This window comes from Lagenorhynchus albirostris, chromosome 15, assembly GCF_949774975.1.
Source record: "Lagenorhynchus albirostris chromosome 15, mLagAlb1.1, whole genome shotgun sequence".
NCBI classification, from domain to species: Eukaryota; Metazoa; Chordata; class Mammalia; order Artiodactyla; family Delphinidae; genus Lagenorhynchus; species Lagenorhynchus albirostris.
In genome coordinates, this window is record NC_083109.1 from 48773587 (window position 1) to 48801150 (window position 27564).

At 47.7% G+C, this 27564-nt stretch overlaps 1 protein-coding gene across 2 annotated transcripts in view; it reads right to left on the minus strand.

Annotated features, from left to right (window-relative positions):
- Positions 1 to 10755: 10755 nt before the first annotated feature.
- PCSK2 (proprotein convertase subtilisin/kexin type 2) overlaps positions 10756 to 27564 on the minus strand; it is a 213885-nt gene continuing 197076 nt past the window's right edge. For both annotated transcript variants that reach the window (XM_060123339.1, XM_060123338.1), the window contains 3 exons: positions 26124 to 26224; positions 17733 to 17960; positions 10756 to 11242 (listed from right to left, as the gene is read on the minus strand). In XM_060123339.1, the coding sequence (XP_059979322.1) occupies positions 10756 to 11242; positions 17733 to 17960; positions 26124 to 26224 (816 nt within the window). The remainder of the gene's footprint in view (positions 11243 to 17732; positions 17961 to 26123; positions 26225 to 27564) is intronic.

Here is a 27564-nt window from a genome sequence, read left to right on the forward strand (position 1 = left end):
CTTGCACATCCTTTGTCTAATTAACAGGGGCTTTGGGCTTTTAGGTGGGTTAGCCTTGCTCGGGGGTGCTCTGTTAACAGCCACCAAGCCATGCTCGTTTAGGAAAGAGACAAGCCCTTCATATGGGTCATTGAGAGACTCGTCAGAGGCGCAGAGTCTGGATTCCACAGAGAAACGTGTTAGATGATGGATTGGCTGCTTTTCTCTGCATTTCAAGCACAAACATTTGATCACATGAGGAGTGTTTTGTTAGAAGTAAAACAGTTAAAGGTGTCTGTCTTGGTTTGGGTTCCCCCAGACGCTGATCTCGCAGCAAGGATCTGATGTAGTTTCTGGGGGGAGGGGTGGTCTCAGGAAGGGCCAAGAGGGCAGGGAGATGGCGGCAGGGACAGCAAGGAGATGGGCTACCAGATGGGTCAGTCCTGTGGGCGGCTGGCGCTTGGCCCCCACCACTGGGGGCTCTGGGAGATGGGGTAGAACATGCGCCTCCGAGTCACCTCCGAGCTGGTGTATTGACCCACCAACGCCAGTCAGTCAGAAGGGAGCGCTGCTCCCAGGGCGTTGACTTTGGGGACCAGGAAAGCCCTCGGCCGAGAAGTACAGGTGCAGGCGTTTGGACGTCAGGCATGGAAATACATGGAAATGGTAAGGGTCACGGGATGTAAGTGGGGGACCATTGCCACCTGCCACAGAGTATGTGCTGAATGTCCTTTTGTCTGAGTCACTTAGAATTTGTCACTCAGAGATTGCAATCCTGGGTCAGGCTTCAGAAAGCAAAATCAAATGTCGTCACGTAGTTCCTCGTTTAGCAGTTAGTTAATTAACTAGTCCAACATTTATTAAACATACTCTGTGTGCCAGACAGTGTGGCATGCTGGTAAGGGGAGAGTTTTCAAGTTTATTAATGATCTCAATTACCGTAATATAATATACCATACAACACATTTGTTCATGTTCTCCTGCGCACACACATTTACTCAGGTACTTACAGTGTCACATCCTAGGAAATAGGAATTACTTGAAGCCAGAATCTTTACAAAAATTTTTATGTTGCCTGTAGATATCTCCTTTTTTCTACTAACAGTCCAAAAATAATCTTTTTACTTATCCAATTAAGAAATTACTCCTTCCCCATGTAGATACTCCAAAATACATTAAGCACAGTGAATAAATGTGCTGAAACGGATTATTGCATTTGCCTAAACAAAAGTACCTGGCGAGACAACTACACATTATTAGGGAAAATTGATGGTGTCATAAATTACATCCTATTATTTCTTCATTAGAAATAATACAAAGAATACTAAATGGAGTCTCCTTTCCTTTCTGTTTAGAGCTTAAAAAAATCTTTCTCTGAATTCATTTGAGGTTTCAATTTCAAGAAAGAAATATGCCTTTGTTGTTCTTTCCAAAAGATGAGTGGAGAACCGGCTCCATGGCACAGTTTTGAGGTACATATCATTTAAAAGCTTAAGAGAGAATAATGAAAACCATTAGTGGAGCGCAGAATGTGCTAGGAATTTGGACCAGTGTGTATATTATATTCACTAACAGCCACGGCAAACCTTTTCTTTTCCCCATTAAGTCTTTTTATGTTTTTGGACCATGTGTTCTGTTAATATTCCTATTTAAAAAGGCGGGACTTATCTTTTTGGAAAGAAAGGTCATTTTTATATTTTATTCAATCAATGATCAAGAATGGATTGGGGGCCTGCTCTGTGCCACACATGGCTCTGGAGAGACAGCAGGGTACACTGGACGTGCTTCTGCTCTCAAAGTCACGACTTTCTGGCGGGAGAGGAAGGAATTGCATAAGCAGGCAGATAACTAAATAGGAGAAAACCACCTAGAGACAATACTACAGGGAGATGTGCTAGAGTGCCAGGGGTCTCCTTTGAGTTGGATGGTCAAGCGAAGACCCCATGGACGAGGTGACGTGTGATCTGGTGACAAAATGGGCCCATCACGTGCAGATCGGAGAGAAGAGCATTCCCGGCAGTGGGAACTGCCAGTGCAAAGGTCCTGGGGCAGGAATGGACTGACCTGTTCAAGCAGGGGAAATAAAGAGGACTGGGGGGACGATGGAAAGAGGTGGGGACGATGGAAGGAGGGGAGATTGAGGCGGGAGGCAGGGGCCAGGTGAGCAGCATTTCTGGGAGGTTCACCTGAGCCTGAAAGCCGGGCTTGCAGTGTGAAATGCAGGGCTGCCTGCAGTGGACAACTTGGCGTCGAGTCAGGCTCTTTGTCTGCCCCCTGCTCCCCCCACCCCAGAGCCCCACTTGCTCATTTTCTTGGCACTCCTCTCCACTTTTCCTTCTTGGTTCTCTTTTTCCCCAGAAGAGCTGCAGAATGGGTTCATTTCCTGGCTTCTCTCCCGGAGGTCTCTGAAAACAAGCAAGTTTTTTAAAAAGTAAAACCGGGGGCTCAGAGCAGGCCTCCCAGTAGCATCAAAGACAAGAAAATGCCAGAGCTTTGCCACTGCTATATCAGGGGTCCTGGCCTCTTCCCCGACTCAGCCTCAAGCCCAGGACCGAGACTCTCCCAAGCTGCCTTCCCCATAAAGAAGCTGTGACCCAGCCCCCCAGCCCCCCATTCTCCAAGCATCTGAGTCGGTGACCAGTAACTGCTGTCGTATCAGCCGCCCTGGTGCTGACCCCACAGACCCTCCAACCCTTGCTGCTCTGGTTCAGGCCCATGCCCCAGGCAAGCATGGCAGGCAAGTGTGACTCCGCCTCAGGGGCTCCTGTGGCCGCAGGAGTGAGCCTGGTCCACACACTGGGCAGGTGGGCAGTGCAGCGCCTCCCGGAAGCAGCACTCATCCGAGACCGGGGGGCCCAGGTGTGGAAACACCCCAGCCCTTGCGCTTCTCTGGTGGGGTAACTCCAAGACATGTTGTACAGTCCCCAGTGGGTGTCAGCCCCAGATGCCCATGGAGAAACCCACTCATCTATGTGCCCTGAGTGGGACTCCTCCCTTCCGTGTCCCACTGTCCTGCTTCCCTACAAAAAGATGCTTCCTTTCAAGTAAATGACTTGACCTCGACTCCTTGTGTCAGAGTCAGCTTCTGGGAGGAACCAGCCTAAGACGGCTGGTGGGCATCTTCCCAGCCACCTCTCCCACTGCTCAGGAGGCCCTCAGCCCTGATTTCGTCTTGAGGAGCTGCTTCTCCCACACGGGTTACAGCCCTGATGGGACCATCAAGACATCCTGCCTTCCTCTGCCTGTGGGTGGGCAAGTGTCCAAACCAGACCCATTGTTGGAATAGGAGATCTGAGTCTAGCAAAGCCAAGACTGAATGTGCTGGAGCTGGAGTTCTGACATGGTCCCCCAGCTTCCCGCTGTGCAGCCCTGTCCCCAGTCCTGCTGCAACCCCTGTCCCTTTTCCAGGCTGGTTTGTGCCGTCTCTTCAGGCTTCCCTTCAGTTCAGAGCTACGCTGCATGCTTCGCACACGCTGCGTGTTTGTTTTCACTAGTCAGAATTGGTTTCTGTTGCTTGCAACCCCAGAGACCCCAAAGACAGCTGCTAGTGAAGGAGGTTTGGTATCAAGGGGGAACTCGTGGAAGTTTGGATTAGGTTGGGTTGCCCCCAAAGCAGACCCTAGACAAGGTCTCAGGTGCAGGTGGTTCATCAGAGCGGTGATCCCAGGAGCTCAGCGTGCCATGGGTGAGCACCCGTCTCAGCTCCAAGCTGGCCTTTCTACACTCCAGTGCTGGGGCTGGAAGCTGCGACCTCGTTCTTTCTCTGCCAGCATCTCCCTGATAGGAGAAGAGAGAAAGGCTGGAGGAGGGAGAAGGGCCCTGCTCCTTGTTTGTTCTCATCTCCTGGCAGTGCTACCTCCCCCTGGCAGCGGCAGCTCCTTCCCAGAGCAGCTGAAGCCAGTTCTCAGTTTTTCCCACATTTGCAGAAGCAGCCTCGCTACAGTCTCCTCAGGGGTCTGGGTCTTCCAGGGCGGGCCTGCCTACCAGGGACACTCTTGCTCCACCTCTGGGCAGGCGGGAGGGTTGGGCGGTGGGTAGTGCCCCCTCCCCGGGACCCCACCACCATTCGACAAGCCGCCTTCACCTTCACGCAGGTGTTACACTCCTTGGTCCACGTGGTGCTTTAATGTTCCCTTTTGCTTTTCTAATTAAGAAGGCATTACGTCTTTATACTCAGTTTTAGTGCTTTATATTCCGTTCTCTCTGTTAACATCACCAGTGGGGTTTCTGTCCCCTGACTGGTGAAGGAGAGGGAGTGAGACTGGGAAGAGAGGTGCCTGCCAGGCACCCACGGGGAAGAGCCCAGGTGGAACATCTTCAAATTGTCCTGACAGGAGGTGAAGAAGCTGGGGTACCTGTGGACCAGCTCCCACCCTTCCTCAGGTGAGGGCGGCCATGGGGCGCTGATTCCCTGGCCCTTCTGCTTGTGGTACACGAGGTCTTGTGTGCAGCCAGAGAACATCCCTGGCAGAGAGAGCAACCTTGGCATGTATAGCAACTGTCTACAGGTGACCTCTGGGGCCACCCAAGGAGATAGATACAGGACAGAGGTTGGCAACGTTTTCTATAAAGGATTATAGGTTGTACAGCCTCTGTTATAACTACACAACTCCATTGTATTAGCATGAAAACAGCCACAGACAATACAAAAGGAAATAGGCATGATTGCTTCCAATAAAACTGTATTTACAAAACAGGCAGTGGGCTGGATCAGGTCCCTGGGCTGTAGTTTGCTGATCCCTGCTGTAGGACAGGCACCAACAAGGTCTAATACAAAATCCAATTTGCATAGCAGAGGACACGTCTTACCTGGCATCGCTGCTTGTTTTTTCCTTCCCTTTTCATGTTGGAAAATTCCATTTAGCTCTCTCCTTGACTTGAAACTTATATTTTGAGAAAGGATCTTCAAGCAACCACCACAATCAAGTTTATCCTGAAACGGTTGTATCCTGGGTTTGCAGATGGGATGTTGCTGGTGAGAGAAGTCACCTCAAAACTCACACAGCATTTAACACATTGATGATGAAGAACATTATTCAAACCCCACCATTAGTGCAAATGCTCGACTCCCATCTCTCGTGCTTGGATAAAAGCAAATAAATGCCACAAGAAAGCCACGCTGACTTATGTTTTATTCAGAGACATGGGGATTTTGAATTGAGTTGTGTATTCTATCTATCAAGAGATTATATCCCTGGTCAATAGCTCACCTGTCACACCTGCCCCTTCACCTGTGTGCTTGTGACCAGGAGTTACCTGGTGGCTTACCTGTCACCTGTGGCCAGTGGCTCCAAGATATGGGATCAAAAGAGAAAAAGATAGGTTGCAGCCTCTGCCTTCCACCCAGCTTGGAGTAGACCAACGGCATCCTCTTGGGTGCAGGGGAACATCTTCCAGGGCACTGTGATGTGGCACCCCTCCATGCTGGGAAGGTGAGGGTGGGGTGGCCTGAAGCCTCCATGGTAGGAACTGGTGACAGTTCATATGATAACTAAGGAATCCCCAGCTTCATTTGGCTCTTCGGGCATCTGCAACCCTGTGGGCTGAGATTTCTGATTGCCCCCATCCTACCCCACACAGCGCAGGGCTGAATATTAGGAATTTAGCAACGCTGAGTCTGCATCTCCTGGGCCGAACACATTTCTCATGGTCAAGTTCATTCTCTCCTCAGGTTCACAGTGAGTCTCCTCTACGTCCTGAGAGAAAAATGAAGCCGGCAGGCTGGCTTGGAGAATTTGCCTCGGGTCAGATTTTGATTCTTGGCGCCTTATAAACTCAAAACCAAATTCAACCCATGTTTTTGAAACCCAAGGAAAGGGACAATTAAATGCACAAGAGATTAGTGGACCAACTCAAGTACGAGTTTATTAATTTGCAACGCAAAGAGGGAGCCTCCTTTCCTAGAGCTCCAGGAGCTGGCCACCCCCTCTCCTGGTGTCAATGTCCTTGGGAAGCTGATGAAGGCGTCAGGAGGCTGTGTGTGGGCTTAGAATCCCCCCTGGCAGGTGGATGGGGTTTCAGGGTGCTCGTCTAGGGATGGCCTCCCCATGCACAGGTCTCTGTCCTCAACAGACTTCAGCTCTTCAGAGGATAGAATCCCCCTTTATACCAGCGTCTGCGTTTCCCTACGCTGAGCACTGCCAGATACGATTCCTGACTTCCGGCCTCCACTGTCCATTTCCTGAGCTCCCATGTGCTGAGTACCGGCCCCCCTTTCCCCACAGCTTGTTCCTTCTTTGGAGACAGGGAACCACCTGGCAGCTACAACCAACACCCTTCACTGGTGCCGGACACATCCTGTGCTCATGTTACTTCAAACTCCCTGTGTTTTTCAAACCCCTTATTCTCTCCCACAACTAGTGCCTCTAATCTTGGCATTCTGATTTTTAGAAATTTCTATCAAATTAGACTCTGCCTCCAAAAACTGACTCTGGCTACGTGTTCACCAATTCTCTTAATGCATTCAGCATTTTTCTCTCTAAATACGAAATGCTTGGCTACGTTTCCTAAAGGTTTTATAGTGTGTGGTTTTCGACTCCAACCAGTGAAGGCATTGATCCCATGACAATAAAAATGACACATAGTAGTAACTCTATAAGAATGATCAGTTTTTTAACTTAATCTTTGGGAAATCATTCTTTGAACTTAAGTATTGAAAAGAAGCCTTCAGTCTGTCACAAAATCAGACGGGACTTTACACCTTTCAGTATGTGTTTTCAGCCTTTGGCTCTCTTAAGATTTTACAGTAGTGTATCATAGGATAAAACTGGAAATTGTTTTTACAGTGAACTATGATAAATATAATATATTTGTATTTTATTAATACTTATCAAGATTTGCTAGAACTGCATGTGGTCTCATGGGTAGAGCTAGTTTGTCATGCTCTTCATGGTACTGTCCTATGAGGAGAGGCTGCCATGTGAATCAGTACCTAAGAATATGTTTTTTCTTTCTTTTTTTTTTTTGCGGTACGCGGGCCTCTCACTGTTGTGGCCTCTCCCGTTGCAGAGCACAGGCTCAGGACGCGCAGGCTCAGCGGCCACAGCTCACAGGCCCAGCCGCTCCGCGGCATGTGGGATCCTCCCGGACCGGGGCACGAACCCGTGTCCCCTGCATCTGCAGGCGGACTCTCAACCACTGCGCCACCAGGGAAGCCCTGTTTTTTCTTTTTTGAAAGAGATCATATCAGTTCTTTTTAATAAACTCCTCCACAAGTCACAGGATTTGCAAAGTTGGTAAAATACCATTTTCCATTTCACCTGGAAGCTTGCTTAATTTTGTGACTACTAAATCCAGTTCTGGATCAGGAAAGTTATAGCAAAATAAGTACCCTCTTGACACTGAACAGACCCTGAAGTCAAGCTGTGGTGTTGATGCAGGGGTATGCTGTCATTACATAGTTTATGTTATAAATACATCCCCAGTTACGCTTCCCTTATATTTTCCACTCACTTTACTTTCTTTACATAAGAATATGTTTTAAAGTGGCATCAAGTTATCTCTATGGTAGAGACCCCAAGGCTCACCAAGTATTCCACTAGTTGTCCTATAATCCCTCAGTTGCTTCCCGTGCAGGCAGGGTCATTGACCAGTACTGGCCAGTGCACGGTGGGTCAAGTGACACGTGTGTCTCCTTCAGGGTGAACGTAGAAGAGTGAACAAATCTTCATGGGTTCTTTTCTCCTGCCTGCTGTCGCAGCCTCGCGTTGTGATGATAAACCTAAGGTTGAAGGTTGAAGCAGCTTGAATCCCTGGGTCACTGAATGGAGATCTCTGGCCTTGGGGAGTCACCCAGATCCCCTGTGAAATTTGTGTAAATCATAAATAAACCTTTATTGTGTTAAACCTCTGAGATCTGGGGGCTGTTCATTACCGCAGTATAACTTAGTCTAGCCTGGTGAATATATTCTAGAATAGTGTTTCTGAAAGATCTTTGTGACCCCAGTAAGAAACGTACTTTACATTGTGAGCCAATACACACACTCAGACACACACACACACACACACACATTTCTGAAAAAAAAATCTCAGAAAACAATAGTTATCATTAATATGCATGATCTATTCTATTCTATTCCAAAATTGCTGGTTTTAACTCCCTAAATTTATTTTACAACTACTAATGGGGTGTAACCTGAGTTTGAAAAATGCTGCTATAGATCATAATTTGGGTATGATTTATTTGCTAATTATAAATCTTTCATGAATATTTATGAAAGCAAGATTTTTAGATCTCTTTGGCAACTTTTAATGATCTGCTCCCAGAATGGATGGAAGTGTTTTTATGTAATACATATCACATCCCACGTAATTTCTGGAAGGTAATGTTTTATTGTTGAATCTCCTAATTTACATCATGTACTTTTAAATTTACTTAGAAAATTTTGTCACAGGGAATAGCAATGTTAACGTGATTAATTATTATTCACTTATTTTCATTTTTAAAATAAATGACTATAAATAAGTATCTCTTGCATTAGAATCAGGATGTCATAAAAACCTCACTAGGTAGACATATTTTCGTGTTAATACTGGTGTAAAACATGAAGTAGAGACCGAATAGTTTTAAATAGCACTGTATATATCTTTATGGACTGTATACTCATATCAAAACTTGCCATTTCTATTAAGAAGCTGATAAGTTACTCTCTAATTTCACAAATTATACCATAACTGTGAAAATATGGACAACTATTTTATATCTGTGCTGCTATATAAGACACTTAATGTTTATACAGAGAAGCAAGATTACAGAGGTGAAGTAATGGGAGCTGACGAACATTTCACCTGAATTTCCACCAGCCTTTTCCTTCAGCCAGAATCATCTTGATATCCTCTGAATATTCTTTTAGAGATGAATGTGGTGTCTGTTTCTTCAATAAATACACATACACACATTTTATGTATATGTGTGTATATACAGTTATACAAGTGTATATAAAGATATATACACATATATACACACGTGTATATAGTCTACATATGTATATATATTTCTGTGTGCACTTATACACACATGCACACATAACGTCCTTTGGTTTATTTTCAGACTGTTAATGTGAAATGAAATTTTGATGATTTCCATTTATTTTTTCTTTAAGTCTAAACTGGTTTAAAAAGACCTTTGCCACATGTAATAAATTTCTTTTAAAAATCATAAATAGTATTACATTGTAAAGCATTCTATAGAGAAGGTCATATGGTGTTAGAGAAGACAGAAATTCATGCCAACATGGGGGGAAAAAGAAAGAAAACGGGTTTTCCAGACTTTTCCCTTCAAGTTGCCCCCTTCAGGGGACGGAACCTCCTGCTCTTGTGTTGCTGGCTTTAAGGAAAGGAACTCCAGGCTGAGCTACCCGCTTCCATGGGAAGAGAGAAGTGTGAACAGAAGTGGTTGATCAGTTCTTTGGAATCAAATCAAACGAGCACATCGTTTCTCGGGAGCGGGTGAGCATTGGGATTGGTGATGAAGAGCCAGTCCTCGAACAGGAAAACGAAGTGACAGCTGCTCAGAAAGCATTTCTATTTGCTGATGAGACGGGGTCCTCGGAGGTTGACTGGGGAAGAGGCTGTGTCACCTTTAGATTACATGTAGAGCCCCCTCCTGACGGCTTAGCTGCCGAGATGGTAACTGAGTGCTTCCGTACAGAGGCCTCCTCCTGCTTCCTTCGGGCCTCAGGTTACTAGGGGCTGAGCTGGCTTCAGCAGAGGGGGCTCCATACAAAGGGAGGGTCCATGTGAGATGGCTGCCCCCTCGCCCTGCACACACCCCTTCTGGAACAGAGGCCATTTCCTCAACTCATCAGAGAAATCACAACACGCAGAAGGTGTTTCCCTCTAGTCATGTGCTTTGGAAATCAAAGCCCAAGCAGAAAGCTCTTGAAAACACTCAGCTCACCTCTCACTTCCATCAGATTAGGAAGCCCCAGAGTGACTGCAGAAAAGGAACATTCCTGTGTTGAAAACCACTAAGCGACCCTTTCCCAGAAGTGTTGCCATCCTGCCCTGCCTTTCTTCTTTTGGATAACTATGGGGGGAAGCCCAGAAAATTGGGGCTGGGATGAAGGCTACACACACAGGGTAATTTGGGCATCTCTAGCAGAGTTTACCGTCACTCAGAGCAGCAGCTGGTAAAGGGCAGCCAGGCTACTGAGTTTTTACATGTATCACGCTGGCCGAGTGAGACTAGCTACGATGTGGGCGTTGGTGGCAAGATTTCCAAACCTTCATGCTTTCTGACTCTCTCTTCCCTATCTGGTAATTAGGGCACCTTTCCATTCACGCCACCTTCATTTACATCCCTGAAAAATCTTGCTAAAAGTCAAAAACATCTTTCCCCAAAGGATTTACAGCATCTGTGCTTTAAGAGACTCAGAGCTCACCTCTGTCATAACCTTGGATTCTCCTTTTAAGTAACAGGTCCTCAGCTGAGACCGTGAATGAACGTCCTTGGCGTCACTGCGCCTGGCTTTTTAAATGCATTCTCTTCTATGAAAGAAACCGAGGGGACAGCGGTCCCAGGTTTGTTGGCAAGATATCACCTATCTGAGTGACAGAAATAAAGAACTTCGAGTCACAAATAGGACAGAGGTGTTGGTGGGAACACTGTATTTGGGGCACAGAATAAAAAAGGTTGCTTCCATGGTAATGAAAATAACCACTGACAGTGAGCAAAGCTTCGGAGCAAGAAGTTGGAGTCGCTTGTGTGGGGGGAGGTTAACCGCTAGATGCCCGGCTGGGGCGGCGGGCCGGCAGCGGGGAGCGGGCGCCGAGGGGCTAGTTCTCGCCCAGGATGCTCTTCAGGCTTCTCTCCACCGCTTCGTCCAGCTCTTCCTCCAGCTCCTCCTTCTTGGACATGGCCAGCTTGGACTGGTAATCCCTAACCACCTGGTCGATGTACGGGGCGCTCTGCGTGCCGTGGAGCATCAGTGTCCACTCCTTCAGCACCCCCTTTTGGGGCACGCTCCCCACGAAGCCCAGCTCCAGGGTCCATGTCCCCCGGGCATCTTCCCCCCAGGTGTGGGTGGTCATGAAAGGCCACTTGTCGAAGCCCACCTTGGCGTCGTCGTCCCGTGGCCGCCGGCTCAGCAGGATGGACTTGGTGCCCATGGGGGACGTCATGTTGATGTTCAGGTCCCCTCGCCTGGTCGCGTTGACCGTGACGACAGCTTGCACGTGCTCCAGGTAGCGCACGAAGTTCTCCTTCCCCTCGCAGGCGGCGGTGGTGAGCTTCAGCACGAGCTTGCCGGTCGGCGGTATTTTCCTGAGGGCAGAGGGGAGGAGACCGTGAGGGCTGGGCACACTCTCCCAGGGGCAGCTCCGGGGAGCGGGGAGAGCAGGGGCTCTGGAGTGAATTAGTATTTTTTTTTTTTTTTAGGTAACTGAAAATTTTATTAGAAAATTAAAATGTAGAACTCTACAATAGGGACTTCCTTGGTGGCGCAGTGGTTAAGAATCCGCCTGCCAGTGCAGGGGACACGGGTTCTAGCCCTGGTCTGGGAAGATCCCACATGCCGCGGGGCAACTAAGCCGATGCGCCACAACTACTGAGCCTGTGCTCTAGAGCCCACGAGCCACAACTACTGAGCCCATGTGCCACAACTATGGAAGCCCTCGTGGCTAGAGCCTGTGCTCCACAACAAGAGAAGCCGCCACAATGAGAAGCCCACGCACCCCAAGGAAGAGCAGCCCCTGCTCGCCGCAACTAGAGAAAGCCTGCACGCAGCAACGAAGACACAACGCAGCCAAAAATAAATAAATTTATATATATATAAAAAAGAACTATACAGTAGGTTCGCATTAGTTACCTGTCTTATACATAGTATCAATAGTGTATATGTGTCAAACCCAATCTGCCAGTTCCTCCCACCCCCTTCCTTCCCTATTGGTGTCCATACATGTGTTCTCTCTGTCTGCGTCTCTATTTCTGCTTTGCAAATAAGATCATAGGAGGAATAGATAAAGATGTGGCACATATATACAATGGAATATTACTCAGCCATAAAGAGGAAACGAAATCCAGGGTTAATTCTTACGCTTGCTGTGTGAGCCTGAGCAAGTTACCCACACTCTCAGAACCGACTGTGTGTGGACGGGGCAGGCGGCAGATGCTGTGGACACCATTCCTGCTTCTCCTAAGGCACTGCTGGGTTTGCCTACAGCTGAGGCTACTGTGGACCCTGACTGCATCCACCACGGGTATCAGCATCTCCCAGCTTCTCTCCTGGAGCCTTTCCCTGCCTCCTGCGAGCGTCCTCAGCCTGCGTGCAGGCCGGCCCCAAAGTGTCAGAGATTTAACCCCACAAGGAAAGCCCCCTACCGGCGACTGACGGAAGGTGGTGAGTACATACACCTGGCTTCCTCACTCCTGGTGGGGACAACTCAGCGTTGCCCAGGGTGGCAAGGTGTTGGTCAGGGGAGCATCAATGCATCTTTATTGGATTGCTTCCTCTTCCCTGCCTACAGCTGCACCTCCTCACTTGTTTCCCGAGATCATCTCTCAAAACATTGTCAGTACCCAAGTCCCATCAGGGTCTACTTTTGGGACAACCCAGACTGAGACAGGAGCTCATATACTTTTCTTTTAAAGTACTCACTACCTTGATAAGGAGAAATTATTGCTAATGTGATTGTTAACACTATCATAAAAAAGCTGAAATTGGGTTAATTAATCCTAGTGAAACACAGTCCTGTGATAGACCAGGGGAATTTGGGAGTCTCTTCGGTCATAGAGTTGGAGCCCCATGGACAGTCAGTCTAAGATTCCTCAGCTGTCTTTCCATATAACCGATCTCCTTTCTGGAAGTGGCCTCCTTTGGAGATGAGATGCTCAAAGGTTCTTGCACTAGAAACATAATACAGGAAACTCCATTTGAGGAGTGCATGGTATCATGGAAGGACTCCAGACTTCGGGAATAAACCTATTTGGGTTAGAATTCTGCTTCTATGCTTACGGGTCAAGAGAGCTTGGGAAAATTTTTCAAATACTTGAAGTCTCATTGTCATTGTGGGTGGGTTTAAATAAGACCATGTAGGAAAACACTGAGCACAGTGCCTGGACCATGATACTAGCTCCCTTTCTCCAGCCCTTTGTCTATGTTAATGTCCTCCCTGGACATGGCTTTTATTTTGGAGCATAAAAGGGTGTGTATTTTTAAATTTTTATTTATTTTATTTATTTATTTTTGGCTGTGTTGGGTGTTCGTTGCTGCGTGTGGACTTTTCCCTAGCTGTGGTGAGCAGGGGCTACTCTTCGTTGAGGTGTGTGAGCTTCTCATTGTGGTGGCTTCTCTTGTTGCGGAACACAGGCTCTAGGCACATGGGCTTTGGTAGTTGTGGCATGTGGGCTCTAGAGCGCAGGCTCAGTAGCTGTGGCGCACGGACTTCGTTGCTCCGCGGCATGTGGGATCTTCCTGGGCCAGGGCTTGAACCCATGTCCCCTGCATTGGCAGTGGATTCTTAACCACTGCGCCACCAGGGAAGCCCATGGTGTGTATTTTTAAACACACATCTTGTAGAATACATCTACAAAAGGATGCTGGTCGTACACCCAGCTCAGAGCCAAGCCTTGCTTCTACGTTGCCCTTGGAACCAAGGCAAAGAACCTGGGAGGGCTTGCTGGAGCTCCCCTGCAGCTCATTGATAAAGGCAATACTCTCCCAAGGAACTTAAAATATACACATAAACAGTCTCATGGACCGTGTGTGCTCTGCGTGGACTCTGATGCTGAATCATGCATCCACTGGCCATGGAGATCCAGTGATGGTGCAGGGGCAGAGGGTCCCCAGCACCAGGTTCTGGGGAAATCATCCAATTTGGTGGAAAGCAGGCATTAGGCCAGCTTTGGAGATGTGAGTATGGCAAGCCACTACCTGGACCTCTCAAAGAAGATGCTACTTACTCAGAACAGGATCAGAAACATGACAGGTGAGCTGATAAATGATTGATGATCACATGGGCTCCAGCCCCTGGGCAGAAAGCTAGATGGGTAGACTAAAGGTCCAGTTGTGGGTAAGGAATTTGAACTTTCTGAGCTCACTTTCCTTACCTATACAATGGGGATATGACTTCCTACCTTGAAGAGTTGCTGTGAAGATAAATATAGACACACACTCATATACGTTGTACATATACAAATGTCTAGACCAGTGCTGGCCAACAGCACTACCAATTCCTGCAAGGATGGAAATGTTCTATATCTGTGCTAATACCGTAGCCACTGGCCACATGTGGCTTTTGGGCACTCGAAATGTGACAAGTATGAGTGAGGAACTGAATTTTTAATTAATTAAATTTAATTTTAGTGATCAATTTAAATTTATTTAATTTCACTAAATAGCCACACGTGGCTAGCTGCTTCTGTTTTGTATAGCACAGATTTAATTGTTGAGAAAATAATTGGAATTTTGCCATCCACCTGGGCAGGTTGGCGTGGGAACAAGCACACACACCTGTTAGGATTTACAAATTGTCCTAGAAGCCTTGGGGTTGGGGTGTGTGCCAGGGTCGGAGGCCCCTCCGGGGACCCCTCGGTCCCTGGGACTCTGGCTTGTTTAGCGCCTGGGGGACTTGCCTGCTCCCCAAACTCCCATCCCCACCTGCTGGCTGAGGGCCTGGGGCCCTGGGGAGAGGACATTTAACTGCACTCTTCTTGGAATGTTGTCACTTTGAAATTGACTTGAATTGTGAATTCCAGAGGCAGCAAGCTTGATAGAGAAAAGAGAACACCACCCCCTCTCACAGGCGACCTGGCGTTCGTTGGTCGGGAGGGGCAGGGAGCAGCTCTCGCGGATTTTTCTTACCCTCTTCTTGCTGCTTTGTATGTTCTGACTTTCCTCCAGTGCCATATATTTCTTTTAGAAGAAAAGGAGTACAACTCATTCTTATTTTAAAAGAACAGGGGGCTTCCCTGGTGGCGCAGTGGTTGAGAGTTTGCCTGCCGATGTAGGGGACACGGGTTCGTGCCCCGGTCCGGGAAGATCCCACATGCCACGGAGCGGCTGGGCCTGTGAGCCATGGCCGCTGAGCCTGCGCATCCGGAGCCTGTGCTCTGCAACGGCAGAGGCCACAATAGTGAAGCCCGCGTACAGCAAAAAAAAAAAAAAAAAAAAGAACAGGGATAGGTGCTCAGGAAAAGTCAGTTTATCAGAAGGTTGCAGTAGGAGATGGCTGTTTGTGGAACCAAAGAGGCTCTTCAAAGACCCTGATCTAGCCACACAGCCACGTTCGGGAACACACTCACTGCTGAAAATGAGGCACCCATCAGAAGGTGTGAGCTACTCTCTGAACTTTCAGAAACAAGTACAGAAGCCTGGTGCTCAAGTCCTATAAAGACAAACATGGCTTGTATCTTTGTCTTACTGCATGTTGGTGCAAAATGAGGGCTCAGTGACTTTGTGCCTAGAAATAGGCGTTGCTTCCCAGGGGGCCCTTGGAATGCTCTTTGGGTTCTCAATCCTCAGCTGTATGATAAAAACTGTTATGAAGCCGTAGTTGTTTTGCTAGAATAATAATAGTAACAATGACAGCTGCCCTTTCCCGAGTATCTAAAACACCTGCCATGTGGTTGTCACTGAAGAACACTCAACAGGGGTCACTTGATGTTTGCTCTGCCCCACGTCACAGTGTCAGGTGGGCATTAACCCCCACAGAAGACACTGCAGCTCAGAAGTGACCAGTCCACAGCCACCCGGCCAGCAGGCTGTGGCCGAGCACACCCTCCGCTCTACTATGCTGCTTCAGGCATTCGGAGCAGGTTTGAACGTTGATCTCCAAATTCACTTAAAATCCGGAGTTCGCCACAGTCTTCAAGGAGCTGAGTGAACAGGGGAGGGTGGAAGTGGCCTGTGCCTGCCAGCATGCTCTGGGGACATGCTGGCCGATGGGGCGGCCTGGGCTTCCTCTGCTCACGGCCCTCGGCTGGTCCAGCACAGATGCTCACAGCCAGTTCTATTTTTCCCTTTTATTTTAGTCAAGCATCCTTTACAGACTCTCCTGATAAAGTCTCCTTAGAAAATGGCTTTTCGAATTGACTGCTTCTCTGGGAAGATGAGTGCTGAGGAAACTCATAACCCTGACGGTTGCCACTCACCTGCTCAGAGGCCGTTTCTGTACAGCCCTGCATAGAAAGCGGCAGCTGTCAAGCCTGCGGATCCCTCCGTCCCAGCCCCTGAGAAGTTGGATTCCTGGTGATAGGGCTGCCTCTACCAGAGGCACAAGCTGGCCTGGGCGTTGCCCTCAGGACCCCCTGCCCAGCCTCTGAGTTCTTCCATGAGCACATCTGCCCCAGACCTCACTCACCTGCATCTGAGAACAATTCAGGTGTGGGTGGACAAGGGGACACAGAGCGCTTCCAACAAGGCTGCCTGCCCCCTGCCCCTGAATCTCCCTGGCTGGACTCGTGGTCCTATTGCCACCGTGTAGACATCTTCCTTGTGCCCAGGTGATGCTGGCTAAATGTTCATTCATTCATTCATCCCACAAATATTGATCCCATGACTACTAAGTTCCAGGCGCTGTTCTAGGCCCTGAAGACACACCAGCAAACGAGACAGATGAGGTCCCTGTCCTCCTGGAGCCCAGCTGAGTTAGTGCTGAAATAGCTCTCGAGTTTCCTCTCATTAAAATAATGCTGCTGAGACCACCCACAAACCTCCATCTTCTGGACCTTACCCCAAACCTTAGAAATAAGAACCTCTGCGGGGTGGGGCGTTGACATACGTATTTTCACACACCAACCAAGAAATCCCTCTATACTTTACATTTTAAAAATTGCTGTCACAGTATATGTGTACATGTGTATTTTGTTTGGAATAAAATTGTCTCAACTAACAGAAGGTCATTTGTGGAAGGTAAATTCTCAATGGATTTGCATAAAAACCTGTAAGAAATATGTTTTCTATATAGACAAGAACATCTATAGATATTGTGAAATAAATTTAACCTAGTGAATCAACTGAAATATAATAAAAGATTTCTCCAGATTAAAAAAAAATAATGCTGCTGCTATTGGATAAGTTCCCAGTTAGTTGTGAGCCATTGGGGCGGTCACATCTCAGGGCCTCAGATTCCTTAACTAAAATGAGGCGTCAGACAGCCTATTTCCAGTGTTGCCTCTGGCTCCAAATTCCAACCTGTACCTGGATTATGACAGAATGTTCAGTGCACTCGGAATTGGGAGAGAAACGGTCATTCATCTCGGCATATATGTTCCGCATCTCCCTCTCCCCTCCGCCCCCCCGAAGCACAGAGCGTGAGGATCAACAGAGACCCATCCTTCTTGTCCAGGGCAATTGCGGAGAACAAGGTCTGACATCAAGGTGAACCTCGACTAAGCAGGCCCCAATGCCCGTTCCCCTAAATACTGCAACCGTGCCACCTTTCTGTTAATCTCGAATGTAGCCAGGAGGCAACTAACTGTACATCCTGCTCTGGTCACACTGCCCATGGTCCCCACCTGCTGTGGCCCAGCGTCTGCAAAGGCACAGACGCCGTAAGTCTTCCCCTTGGCAATCCCTCTTTGTAAATCTCTCCCTTTTTGCAATAAGGGAAAGAAGTTCCAGGCCCCAGGGCTTTGTAGACTGGATACTTTGGAGTTGTGCAACACTGCAGCTCTGCCTGGAAGCTGGTTGTCCCTGAATCAAATCCAGTGCATCTCGGGATGACGCAGAGGGAATCTGTTATGGTCACCAGTGCAGTGGCGCCATCTCTGGGTATTTTCCACAAACAGCAGTAGAACTGCTGCCCCCACTTACTCAGGGTCCTGCACGGAGCCTCCCACACAGTGGAACCTCTCAGGCACAGTTTTCCAGTCTTTGGCCATTTTCACCATGGCGCCTGCGTCAAGCACCCCGTAGCCAAAGAGGTGATTAAACTCCAAGCCGACCCCGTTCCTCCGCCACTGATGGACCTCGTCGTGAAGCTGGTTCCGTTTGGAGGTGAGCACGGTCAGATGCTGCATGTCTCTCCAGGTCAGACCCAGGCTGGGTACCGGAGGCAGAGTGTTTGAGAGCAAGGGCGGGGGAAGAGGGGAGAGAGAGAGGGAGAGAGACACAATGACTAAGGTAGGACCAGGTAGACCCCTGGTAAGATGTTGAAACATCTATGAACCCACAAGTCAAGGGAGGATTTCCATGCACTACTGAGAATATAGGTATAGATATATGTCAATTAAAAATATCTTGCCTTTCTTACTTAAATACATTTCAATTGCGATATCTAACACACACTGGAATGGCTAAAATGAAAAAGACTGACAATACCAAGTGTTGACAAAGATGTGGAGCAACTGGGTACTTTGGTGATGGAAGTGTAAGTTATTGCAAACACTTTGGAAAATGGTTTGGCTCTATCTTCAGATCTTGCCCATGCACTTAAGCTATGGCCCAGAAGTTCCATTTTTAGGTATGTATCCAACAAAAATGTGTGTATATATTCACCAGACGTATACGTATTAGAATGTTCATAGGCCTAAACTATGAAGTCCTCAAATGCCCATCCACAGTAAAGTGAATAAACCAATTGAGGTGTGTTTATAGGAGGTGGAACACTGCACTGCAATGAGAATGAACTACAGCTACTCAGAATAACAGGGAGCTCACAATTGTGTGAATCTCACAATAAGAATTCTGACCCAAAGAAGCCAGACACAGAGGAGAACATAGAGTATGGTTCTATTTGTTTAAAGTATAAAAACAGGCACAATGAATCTGTGCTGTCAGAAGCCAGGTTAGTGGTTGATCTTGGGGTGGCAGTGCCTGTAAGGGACACAGGGGGCTGCTGGGTGCTGACAGAGTTCTGTTTCTTGATCTGGGTGTTGGCTACGCAGGAGTGTTCCATTTGGGGACATGAAGCTGTCAGTTCTTCAAGGGCAGAGACAACAGCTTCAGCATATTTGTCTCCCAGTGCCCAGGACAGCCCTCAGCATACTCTTCGTTCAGCAAATAGACAAGTTTGCTTACAGACTTGTCTTTGGAAATTAATGTCTAATAGTCTGTGCTATTGACATTAGTGTCAATGTCTGTGCTTTTCAAAGTGTAAGTCATGACCCGTTTGTGGGCTAGGAGGTCAACTGATTGCACAGGCTATGTATCTGGGCTGCATAGTAAAACTGTCTGGTGGGAACATTTAAAACTCCACTGCTCAGGCCACATCTCAGACTATTTAAATCGGAATCTCTGGGAGTGGGACCCAGGCTTTAGAAATTTTTAACACTTATCAGGTCATTCCAGTAGACAGCTGAGGTTGAGAACCAGAGATTTAATGGATGGGGCCATCACAAGTGGAATAGAACAGAAAAGAATAACAGTGTGCACGTAATATGGGAAACTCTGTGTGTGTGTGTGTGTGTGTGTGTTTGCACGCACTCGTGTGTGGTATTGTAGTATGTGTTTGGGTTGCAATGCAAAATTAATTTCTCACTGAGAGTCACGGTCACAAAAGTTGGAAAACCCTGCACTATGGTTCTCCTTAGACTCAAATGATTCAAAGAACACCATCACTCATTTGATAAACTCTCAGCACAAGCAGCATTCATTGGTTCAAAGCTTCAAAACAGAGTCAAAAGATGATAGTGATTCAGATGCTCTTGAAATGCAGACCTTTAAGTTCTTTTCCCATTTAGGTTTGTACATAATATTGAGGAGAGGGAAGTCCAGGAAGACCTTCAGCTTTTAAAGAGAAAGTTTCAAGGAAGGTCAATGCTTATTTGAGAAATTTAAGAACATATCTTGGACATATGGTCCCCTGGACATATGGACTAGGTGAACAGTGTGAAATTTCCTGAAGTTGATTATGGCCGAAAGCTCATTGTTTTGCTGGAATAGGATCCTGAATTCATTTAACTCAAAAGTGTTGATAAACGAGGATCTGGTGACCTCAAGGTGATCCAAGGGCTGGCTGGCAGGTGGAGCATCTCTCATCTTTGCTAGGGGTTCTGCTGCAAAAATGAGCCATGCTTCTAACCCCACTAGATGTTTCTCCACGGATTTATTCTCATCGGGTCCATAAGAGAGAAAGAATGTGCTAGAACAAGGATGTTCTACTTCTAAAATAAATCAGAGCGTGCTCATACTCCAATGTCACTGAATTTGTGACACCATTTGAACAACCATTTGCTTATGTCTGAAAAGTAAAGCAGAGTCCCTCTTATTTCCCCATTCTGAGCAACTTCTGAATTGACCGAAGATACTATTGTGTAAAATAATTATTTCATCAACGTGCTTTAGGCTTTAATCCTACCATAGCAGCTCAAGGATTGTAGGTGATACCTATTAAATAATAAAAAATAAATTTACAGAACATCTACAATATAAAAGTCACTGTGTTCAGTGCTACAGGACAAGGAACATGACATTTTCTCAAATATTTTATATGATAGCTGGGAAAGTAAGACAGATATATGGAAAGTTATCATGTCCAGGCTCTGCACTAGTTCTGGGCAGGTCATAGGAAGGTCTCTGCCCTCTCAGAGCCTACAGCCCGGGGGACAGACAGACACCTCAAGATTTTAAAATGCCAGGGGAGCCAACAGTGGAACCCTGAGTTATCCCAGCCAGGGAGTCTCACAGACTGTGGTCCTGCATCAGAACCGCATGGGGACTCGTGACAGATACGGATTCCTGGCCTCAACCTCAGGTCTCTGGAATCGGCCTGCTGGAGGCTGTGGGCCTGAGGATGTGCCCTCAAGGCAAAGCGCAGGTGGTGCTTCTGCACGCGGGGTTTGAGAACACGGGTCTGAGATGGCGGTTCACAACCTCGTCTGCACATGTGAACCAACGCGAACACAGTGACGAAGTCAGACAGGACCCAGAGATGCTGATCCCGTGGGCCTGTCCAAGCATCTGCCAAAGGCTCCAGCAAACCTGCTTGGGGTGGGGGCGGGGGTGGGGGGTGGTTCTTAACTTCCTGGCGGCACTGGGGGTGCTTGTTACAACTGCAGCTTCTGGAGATTCTGAGTCTGTGGACCTGGCGTGGGCTTGGATATCTGTTCTTAGCAAGCACTCCAGGGATTCTCATCAGCAGCAGCAAATTTGAGAAACTCTGGTCCAGGGGGTCAGCAAGGGTCTCTCAGGAAGTGGTATTTTTAGCTAAGGTCAAAGGGACGAGTGGGAGTGACTGAGTAAACACAGGGAAGGGGCGTTCCTAGGGAGAGAAGGTTCTGGAAGGAAGGATCTAGAGGCGGGAGAAGGCACATATCAGCACAGGAGGTTGGGAGCCCTGTATGAGTCGGGGAGGTAGAGCCAGGAGCAGAGGCGGAGAGGATGACACAGTAGAATGTAGGGACTTTATCTTAGTGACAGACAGGAAGGGCAGAGAGACCTGTGATCCGATCTCCAGAAACATCACCAGGGAGGAGGAATCAAGACGTGGGACTGGAAAGAGGATGCTGCAGGAACCTAGCCCATGAACAAGTGACCACGAGGAACGAGCCGCGAGCAGTAACAAGGCCATGTATGAGGAACCCCCGGTGAACTATTAGTGAAAATGGTGACATCTGTGCAGCTGCAGGGCACCTATTGGCTGGGTCCAATCGCTCATAGGACCCTGTGATGTTCCGGGGTAAACGTTCAGCTGTCAGCAGACTGGTCCTAGGCCACTTGGGATGGGCCATCTGCCTCTCGGTTCAGAGAGAACATCTCCGGAGGTCAAAGCCAAACCCAGGGCTTCTAGATAAGATGCAAGGACAGGCCAGGGCTCCAAGGAGAGAGGTCACTCAGAGCCTGGCCAAGGTGGCAGCCGTCTTGAGCAAGAGAGTGTGGGCTCTTGGAAAAACCAGTGTGAAGCCCAGGGAGAGACTGACCCCGCATGGCTGGAAGAGGAATCCTGCACCAGGGAGACCTCGGAATGGGCTGTTTCCTAAGCCTCTAAAGCTGGTCCTGGCAAGTGAGTTTTTGCCTGTGAATGATCCGTAGAACCATATCTCCTACAGAGCCCTGCACTTACGATTGGTGTACTAACCTCCCACTGGTGCAAAATAGTGCCCTTTTTTTCTTTTTTTTTTTTTGAGTTCCCTATTTGTGAGGATTACCCCTGAAAGACCATTGTTTTTCAGAGTTCTTCTATTTATGGTATCAAATTCTCTGGATTCCAGTTCACATTTTCCTCCTGATAATCAAGACAGCAAAGGGAATTTAAGGAGAGAACAGCTACAAAACTACATTTCCCATCCTCCCTTGCAGTCTGGGGTAGCCATGTGACAGTTCTGGCCAATAAGAAATAAGTCCCTGGGTGATTTTTTGAAAAATTTTTAAACAGGGATCACTCAGCTGGTGGATTTCTTTTTTCCCTTTGCTTTCCCCCTCTTCCTGCCTGACATGTAAACATGATGGCTGGAGCTCCCGTGGCATCTAGATAACATGAAGGTGTAGAAGAACAGAAATCTAGAGACAGAGTCCCTGATTCTTGGTGGCCACCCTGCACTTGCCCGGGCTCCTCACCTCTGTATTATCTTCTGCATGACAGAAAAATAAACTCCTTCATAAGAAACTTATTAAATAAAATTAATATTCTATTTAAAATATATTGTTACTATGCTATTAAAAAAAAAGGAAAAGAAAAGAAAAATAAATTCCTGTCTCAGTTTAGCTGTTGTTTTTGGATTTCCTATTTTCAGTCTAATACGGGCACCTAGTCAGAGGCAGAGTGCGATGTTCATATTCCGCAAACGGCACCTGAGTGCTAGGTTCATAGAGCCCTTGCCGTACTCCTGGATGCCACACACTCCAGGCCACAGACCAGCACGGGGCTGGCTGCTCTTGCAGTCCCTGAAAAAGGCGCTGAAAAGACAGATTCCTGGGCCATTCATCCCTAAGGATGTGATTCAGTGACTTTCGGCTGAGTCTTGGGAATCTATCATTTTCAAAACTCCCCAGTGCTCAACTTCACGAGTTATCAGGGAAATAAAAATTAAAACTACAGTGCAATTCCACAGAAGGCCCACAAGAATGGCTAAAGTGTAGAAGACAGATAATAGCGAATGTTGGCAAGGATGTGGAACAGCTGTAACTCTCATACACTGCTGGAGGGAGTGTCAGCAAGTGCACCAACTCTGGAAAACTGCTAGACCTGCACCTCTGTATACCCCATGACCCAGCTTTTTGAATCCCTAATATACATCAAACAGAAATGCGTCCACATCTTCACCAAAAGACACGTACGAGAATGCTCACAGCAATGCTACTCACAGTAGCCCCAGTGTGGAAACAACTCAAGTATCCACTTATACAATGGAGTAATATTCAACAACAAGTATGAACTACCTATAAGCACACGCAGCAGCATGGAGGAATCTCTCAGACATAATCCTGAACCGAAAAGCACATACTGAGACGTAGGTAATGGTCTGTTTCCTGACTTGGGTGCTGGTTACATGGATCTGTTAACTTTACAAGAAGTCTTTGAGCTGTACCTAATATTTGTGCACTTTTCTCTGCATCTGGTAGACTTTGATGGAGCTCGCATGAAAAAATCCATCCCTTGGAAGGTCAGTTTTGGAAACACTGTTCTAGTCCAGTATATGGGCCGCTTTACTGTGGATGGTTCTCCTGGGTCACAAGTTTGCCTCTTTTGACATCTACCCCTCAAACCCAGCTCAGCCCTCTTGAACCATCCAGAAAGCCTGGGTTATGGAGAGAACCCCAAATATTTGAAGGCAGCAGTAACTCCCCACTAAAGAAATTCTTCGGAATTTCTCTGATACTGGTCTCACTGGGAAACGTGAGCAATGTTCCCGACAACTCAGAAAGGCATTTTCAAGCATTTGGCAGAAAAGCGTTTTATGAGATTAAACCACAAGGTGATGACTGGTCAGAACAGAGGCGTGGTTTCCCTTTGTCCCCTGGAGCCATGGGGGTGGTCATTCTCCCTCTTCCGTAGTCCGGATGGGAATTCATTTAGACAGGATAATTTATTTACTGTATTCAAGTTGCTTTGGAAAAGCTTTCTTATTGGACCTCTGGGTGGGAAACAGCCCTCGGCTGCTGCCACATATGTCACCAGGGACTCCCAGCTGCCTCATGTGAAGATAAAGAGAGATGAGCTGTAGGAGATGAGCTGTAGGAAGTGTTCGTGGAGAGTCTTTCCCTCCTCCGCCCTCCGGGCTCTCTCCTGGGGCTATTTCATGCTGAGCAGTGGTTTCAGCTGCTGGCTGTTGGAGCCTTTTGGCCCACAGAGAAGACTTGGAGTTTACTTTCCCAGGTGGGGCTCTTAGCCAACGGCCAAACAGTACAAGAATATGGCAGCCCAGTTCCCTTGCTTTGATGTGGAACAAACTCTGAGGCATAATTTACCCTCCAGAGCTCTCCCTGGGATCAGGCTGAGGCCAGAACTTCTGAAATCGCATCCTTGCTCAGCTTCTTCCCCAGCCCGAACCTGCTTCCTCTCCTCCCCAGTGGTCTCTGCCGGGATCCCTCTCTTAATAAATCACTTGCATCAAACTCTAATTTCAGGGCGTGTTTCCAACTCAGGTGATCAGTGTTCTGAGGAATTTTTGAGGACTGGCTCCCAAGACGGGCTTGAACCCCCTACTGCCAGGTATCATTTTTTCCCTCTTTATGGCAATAGACAGCACTCAATTCATGACCATTGCTCCAAAACAAAGTGTGCCTAAGTGGTGATTGCATTGTTTTCTGTAAGGAAATCTGCAAGTGTACTAAAGAATGGAGACTAATCGGTGCAGAGCCCATGCATCTGTTTAAAGTCCCAGCAGCCTGTTCCATTACTTTGACGTATGTAAGGGGTCACTTTGTAGGCATAGAGGCCCGGGAAAGTGACTTTTTGCTTGCCAGAATCTAAGGAGACTTTGAGTCAAGTTCTGCCCTCTTAGATTTAAGAGGAGGCCAGGAAGCCCTTCTTGTTCCCTGCCTCTGCAAGGCTCTGCGGCAGGCAGCAGCCTCCCTCTGTCATCTGCTCCCAGCTGGAGTGAGCGAGGCCAGCTCAGACTCCAGGACCCAACAGGCCCTGAGACGGACAGCTTCATCTTCAGGAAATGCACATAATACGTGAGTAAGTTTTGGTCTCTGTGCTTAATAGGAAGGCTTTGACCAGTGTCCATCTCTTTCCTAAAATTTCCAACTGACTTCTGTTAAAAGAATCAAAGCTTGGCCTGGTCCAAAAGAGAAGTCACTCCCAATTTGGGGCCTTATCTGTGAAAGGGGGATAATGAGGTCTTTTCTGCTTAAAGGCAGAGGGGTTGGACTAGATAATCTTTTGAAGTCCTTTCCTATTCTAGGAATCAGCTCTTACCTCCTTTGCAAGTCAAAAAATGCACTGCATATGTGGAGAGTCAAGCAGGGCTGCCTGAAGATTGTTGCTAGAAGCTCCGGTTGCCTAGCAATGGCTGACAGGGACGGGAACTCAACTTCCCTTCCGCAGGAGCCTGAATTCAACTTCTTATAAGTTGCTGGTTCTGTATTCTTGGATAATTCCCTGCCTAGCGGGCATTTGCACTTACACCACATGGGTGGTGCCTGAAGCCACAAGTTCATTGTTCAAACCCAAGGCCAGCCTCTGGTTTGCACTGAGAGAAGACAGGGGAGTGGGTGGGCAGGGACCTCTGCTGATGCTCAAATCCAAGGTGGGTCCAGCTGTACTGACCTGTGGCCTCTGCGGAGGTGGTGAGAACAGAGGGGATGGTCTCCCCTCTCTGGTAGCTGGATGGTTTCCCAGCAAAGCCCATTTCTCGGTCTACGTTGTGTGACTTCGCCCACCTTGTCTCGGCATTAAAATGAGTTCAGCCTTATAAGTTAACAAATCTGGAGCGAGAGCATCCTGTCTAACACATGTCTGAAAACCTTGCTGGATACCCGGCTTGGCAATGGTTTTCCTTCATGTAGCTGTTTGGGAGTATTATTAGAGTAAAACAGCCACGGGATCCATAGAGGATAAAAGGGTGTTTTCACCAAGAAAACATCGATGTGCCCCTATGTGTGGTTGGATGTTGGGCTCTTGTGCTCTCTCAGGAATGTAGTTTTGTGGTGTGTGTGTGAGTGTGTGTGTGTATCATTTAGCAATGCCCACCAGAGTTCATTGGCCCTGACTATTTACTGACTCTCACACCCACTTTTGCCTCTGTGGACACCTAGGTGGGGAGACATGTCTCAGTCCACCCTGCAGAACCGGCCCTTGGTCCCGAGATGGAAACATACTTAGCCTCTAAAGCCAGTGCAAACACTCCAGCTGCCTCGGGAGCAGCTGCGGATGTCCCAGAATGCCTCAGGGTGCAGTTGCCGTACAGATCTGTGGTTGCCTGGAGGGGAAGATAGTGAGTAATGAGTAAGTCACACTGCTTTAAACCCAAAACGACAGGGAGCAGAGGATTTTCTATTTCTTTTGCTTAAACTCTGCCTTGTTCTGAAGAAGATTAAGATGAAGGTAAGGATAAGCTTAGCACCCATGTATCTATTTTGCCATGCATTTTATGTGAGTTTCCTAGTAGCCCGTGCAAAAAGGGAAACACAATCAGTTATAGTTACAGTGTCCACAAGATAAAAGCAAGTCAATTGTTCATAGAAGCTATCTGCAGCTATTCTAGAGACCAGAGAGACATTTATCTTCTGGATCCTAAAAGGAAACATCATAGGTGGAAAGTGACAAGCCAATATCACCACCATAGTCAAAGCAATGGTGAGTTTTGTTGCATTGGGATTGGCTCAGAAAGCTCAGGGCCAGTCCATCAGCAATTTCCTTTCCCTTCAGGAAAAAGGGTGGCATTCCCAAAGAGGAAAGACAAAACAGGCTCAGCCCCAGTTTGCCTAGAGGGACAGGCCATTAAAGAGAAGTGTTACATTCTCTACATCTAAAATCCACGGAGAGAATCTGGAACACACTGAGCGACACCTCTGATACATGAGTGATCACCCCACGGGAGGCTGATCAACTGAGTTTTAAAGGATTTTACAAAGAGAAAGTCCCCATTTGCAGTGTTTGCGAGAGCCAGGGTTTTCATTAAGATCATTTATAAGCCACGAGAATACTCCTTCCTCCTGTTTGTCTGTAGGCTCCTCAAGTGGGCCTATTATTTTGGGGGACAAAGTACCAGGGAGGTTTAAAAGCATCTACTTGAGGAAAATGACAATATTCAAAGAGAACTTAAGGCCCCTCCCCAGCCGTAGTAGAAAGAGAGTCATAGACAGGCGCTGAGGACAAAGTGACACCATTGGGAGGCTCTTGGGGCAGGGAGGGGAGCTTCTTCACTTGTCCCATTCTGCCCATGTAGCTTGTAGGATGAGAGAGGTGAAACCTCCTTCTGCTTGGGAGGAGCTGACACGATCTCCGTCCTCCCCAAGACCAGGGGGAGCCCCAGGCTCATGGAGGGAGTCAGGCTAAGGTCTGTGTCTCCTGTAGGTAAAGGGCTTCTCCTGGGTCACGTGAGAGCCTGGCCAGCTGGTCAGGTGGAGCCCAGGCAGGCACCTGGGACTGCAGGACTAGCTGGTATTGGTGACTGTGTTCCTCCCAACCCCAGAGGAGGCAGTGGCCGGGCAGGATATCTCAGCAGGACTCCTGAACCAACCACTAAATTCCAGGCTTGGAAGGCTGAGGGAAGGCCCCTATGTGAGTGAAATACCCAGAGAGAGGAAGAGATCCCAA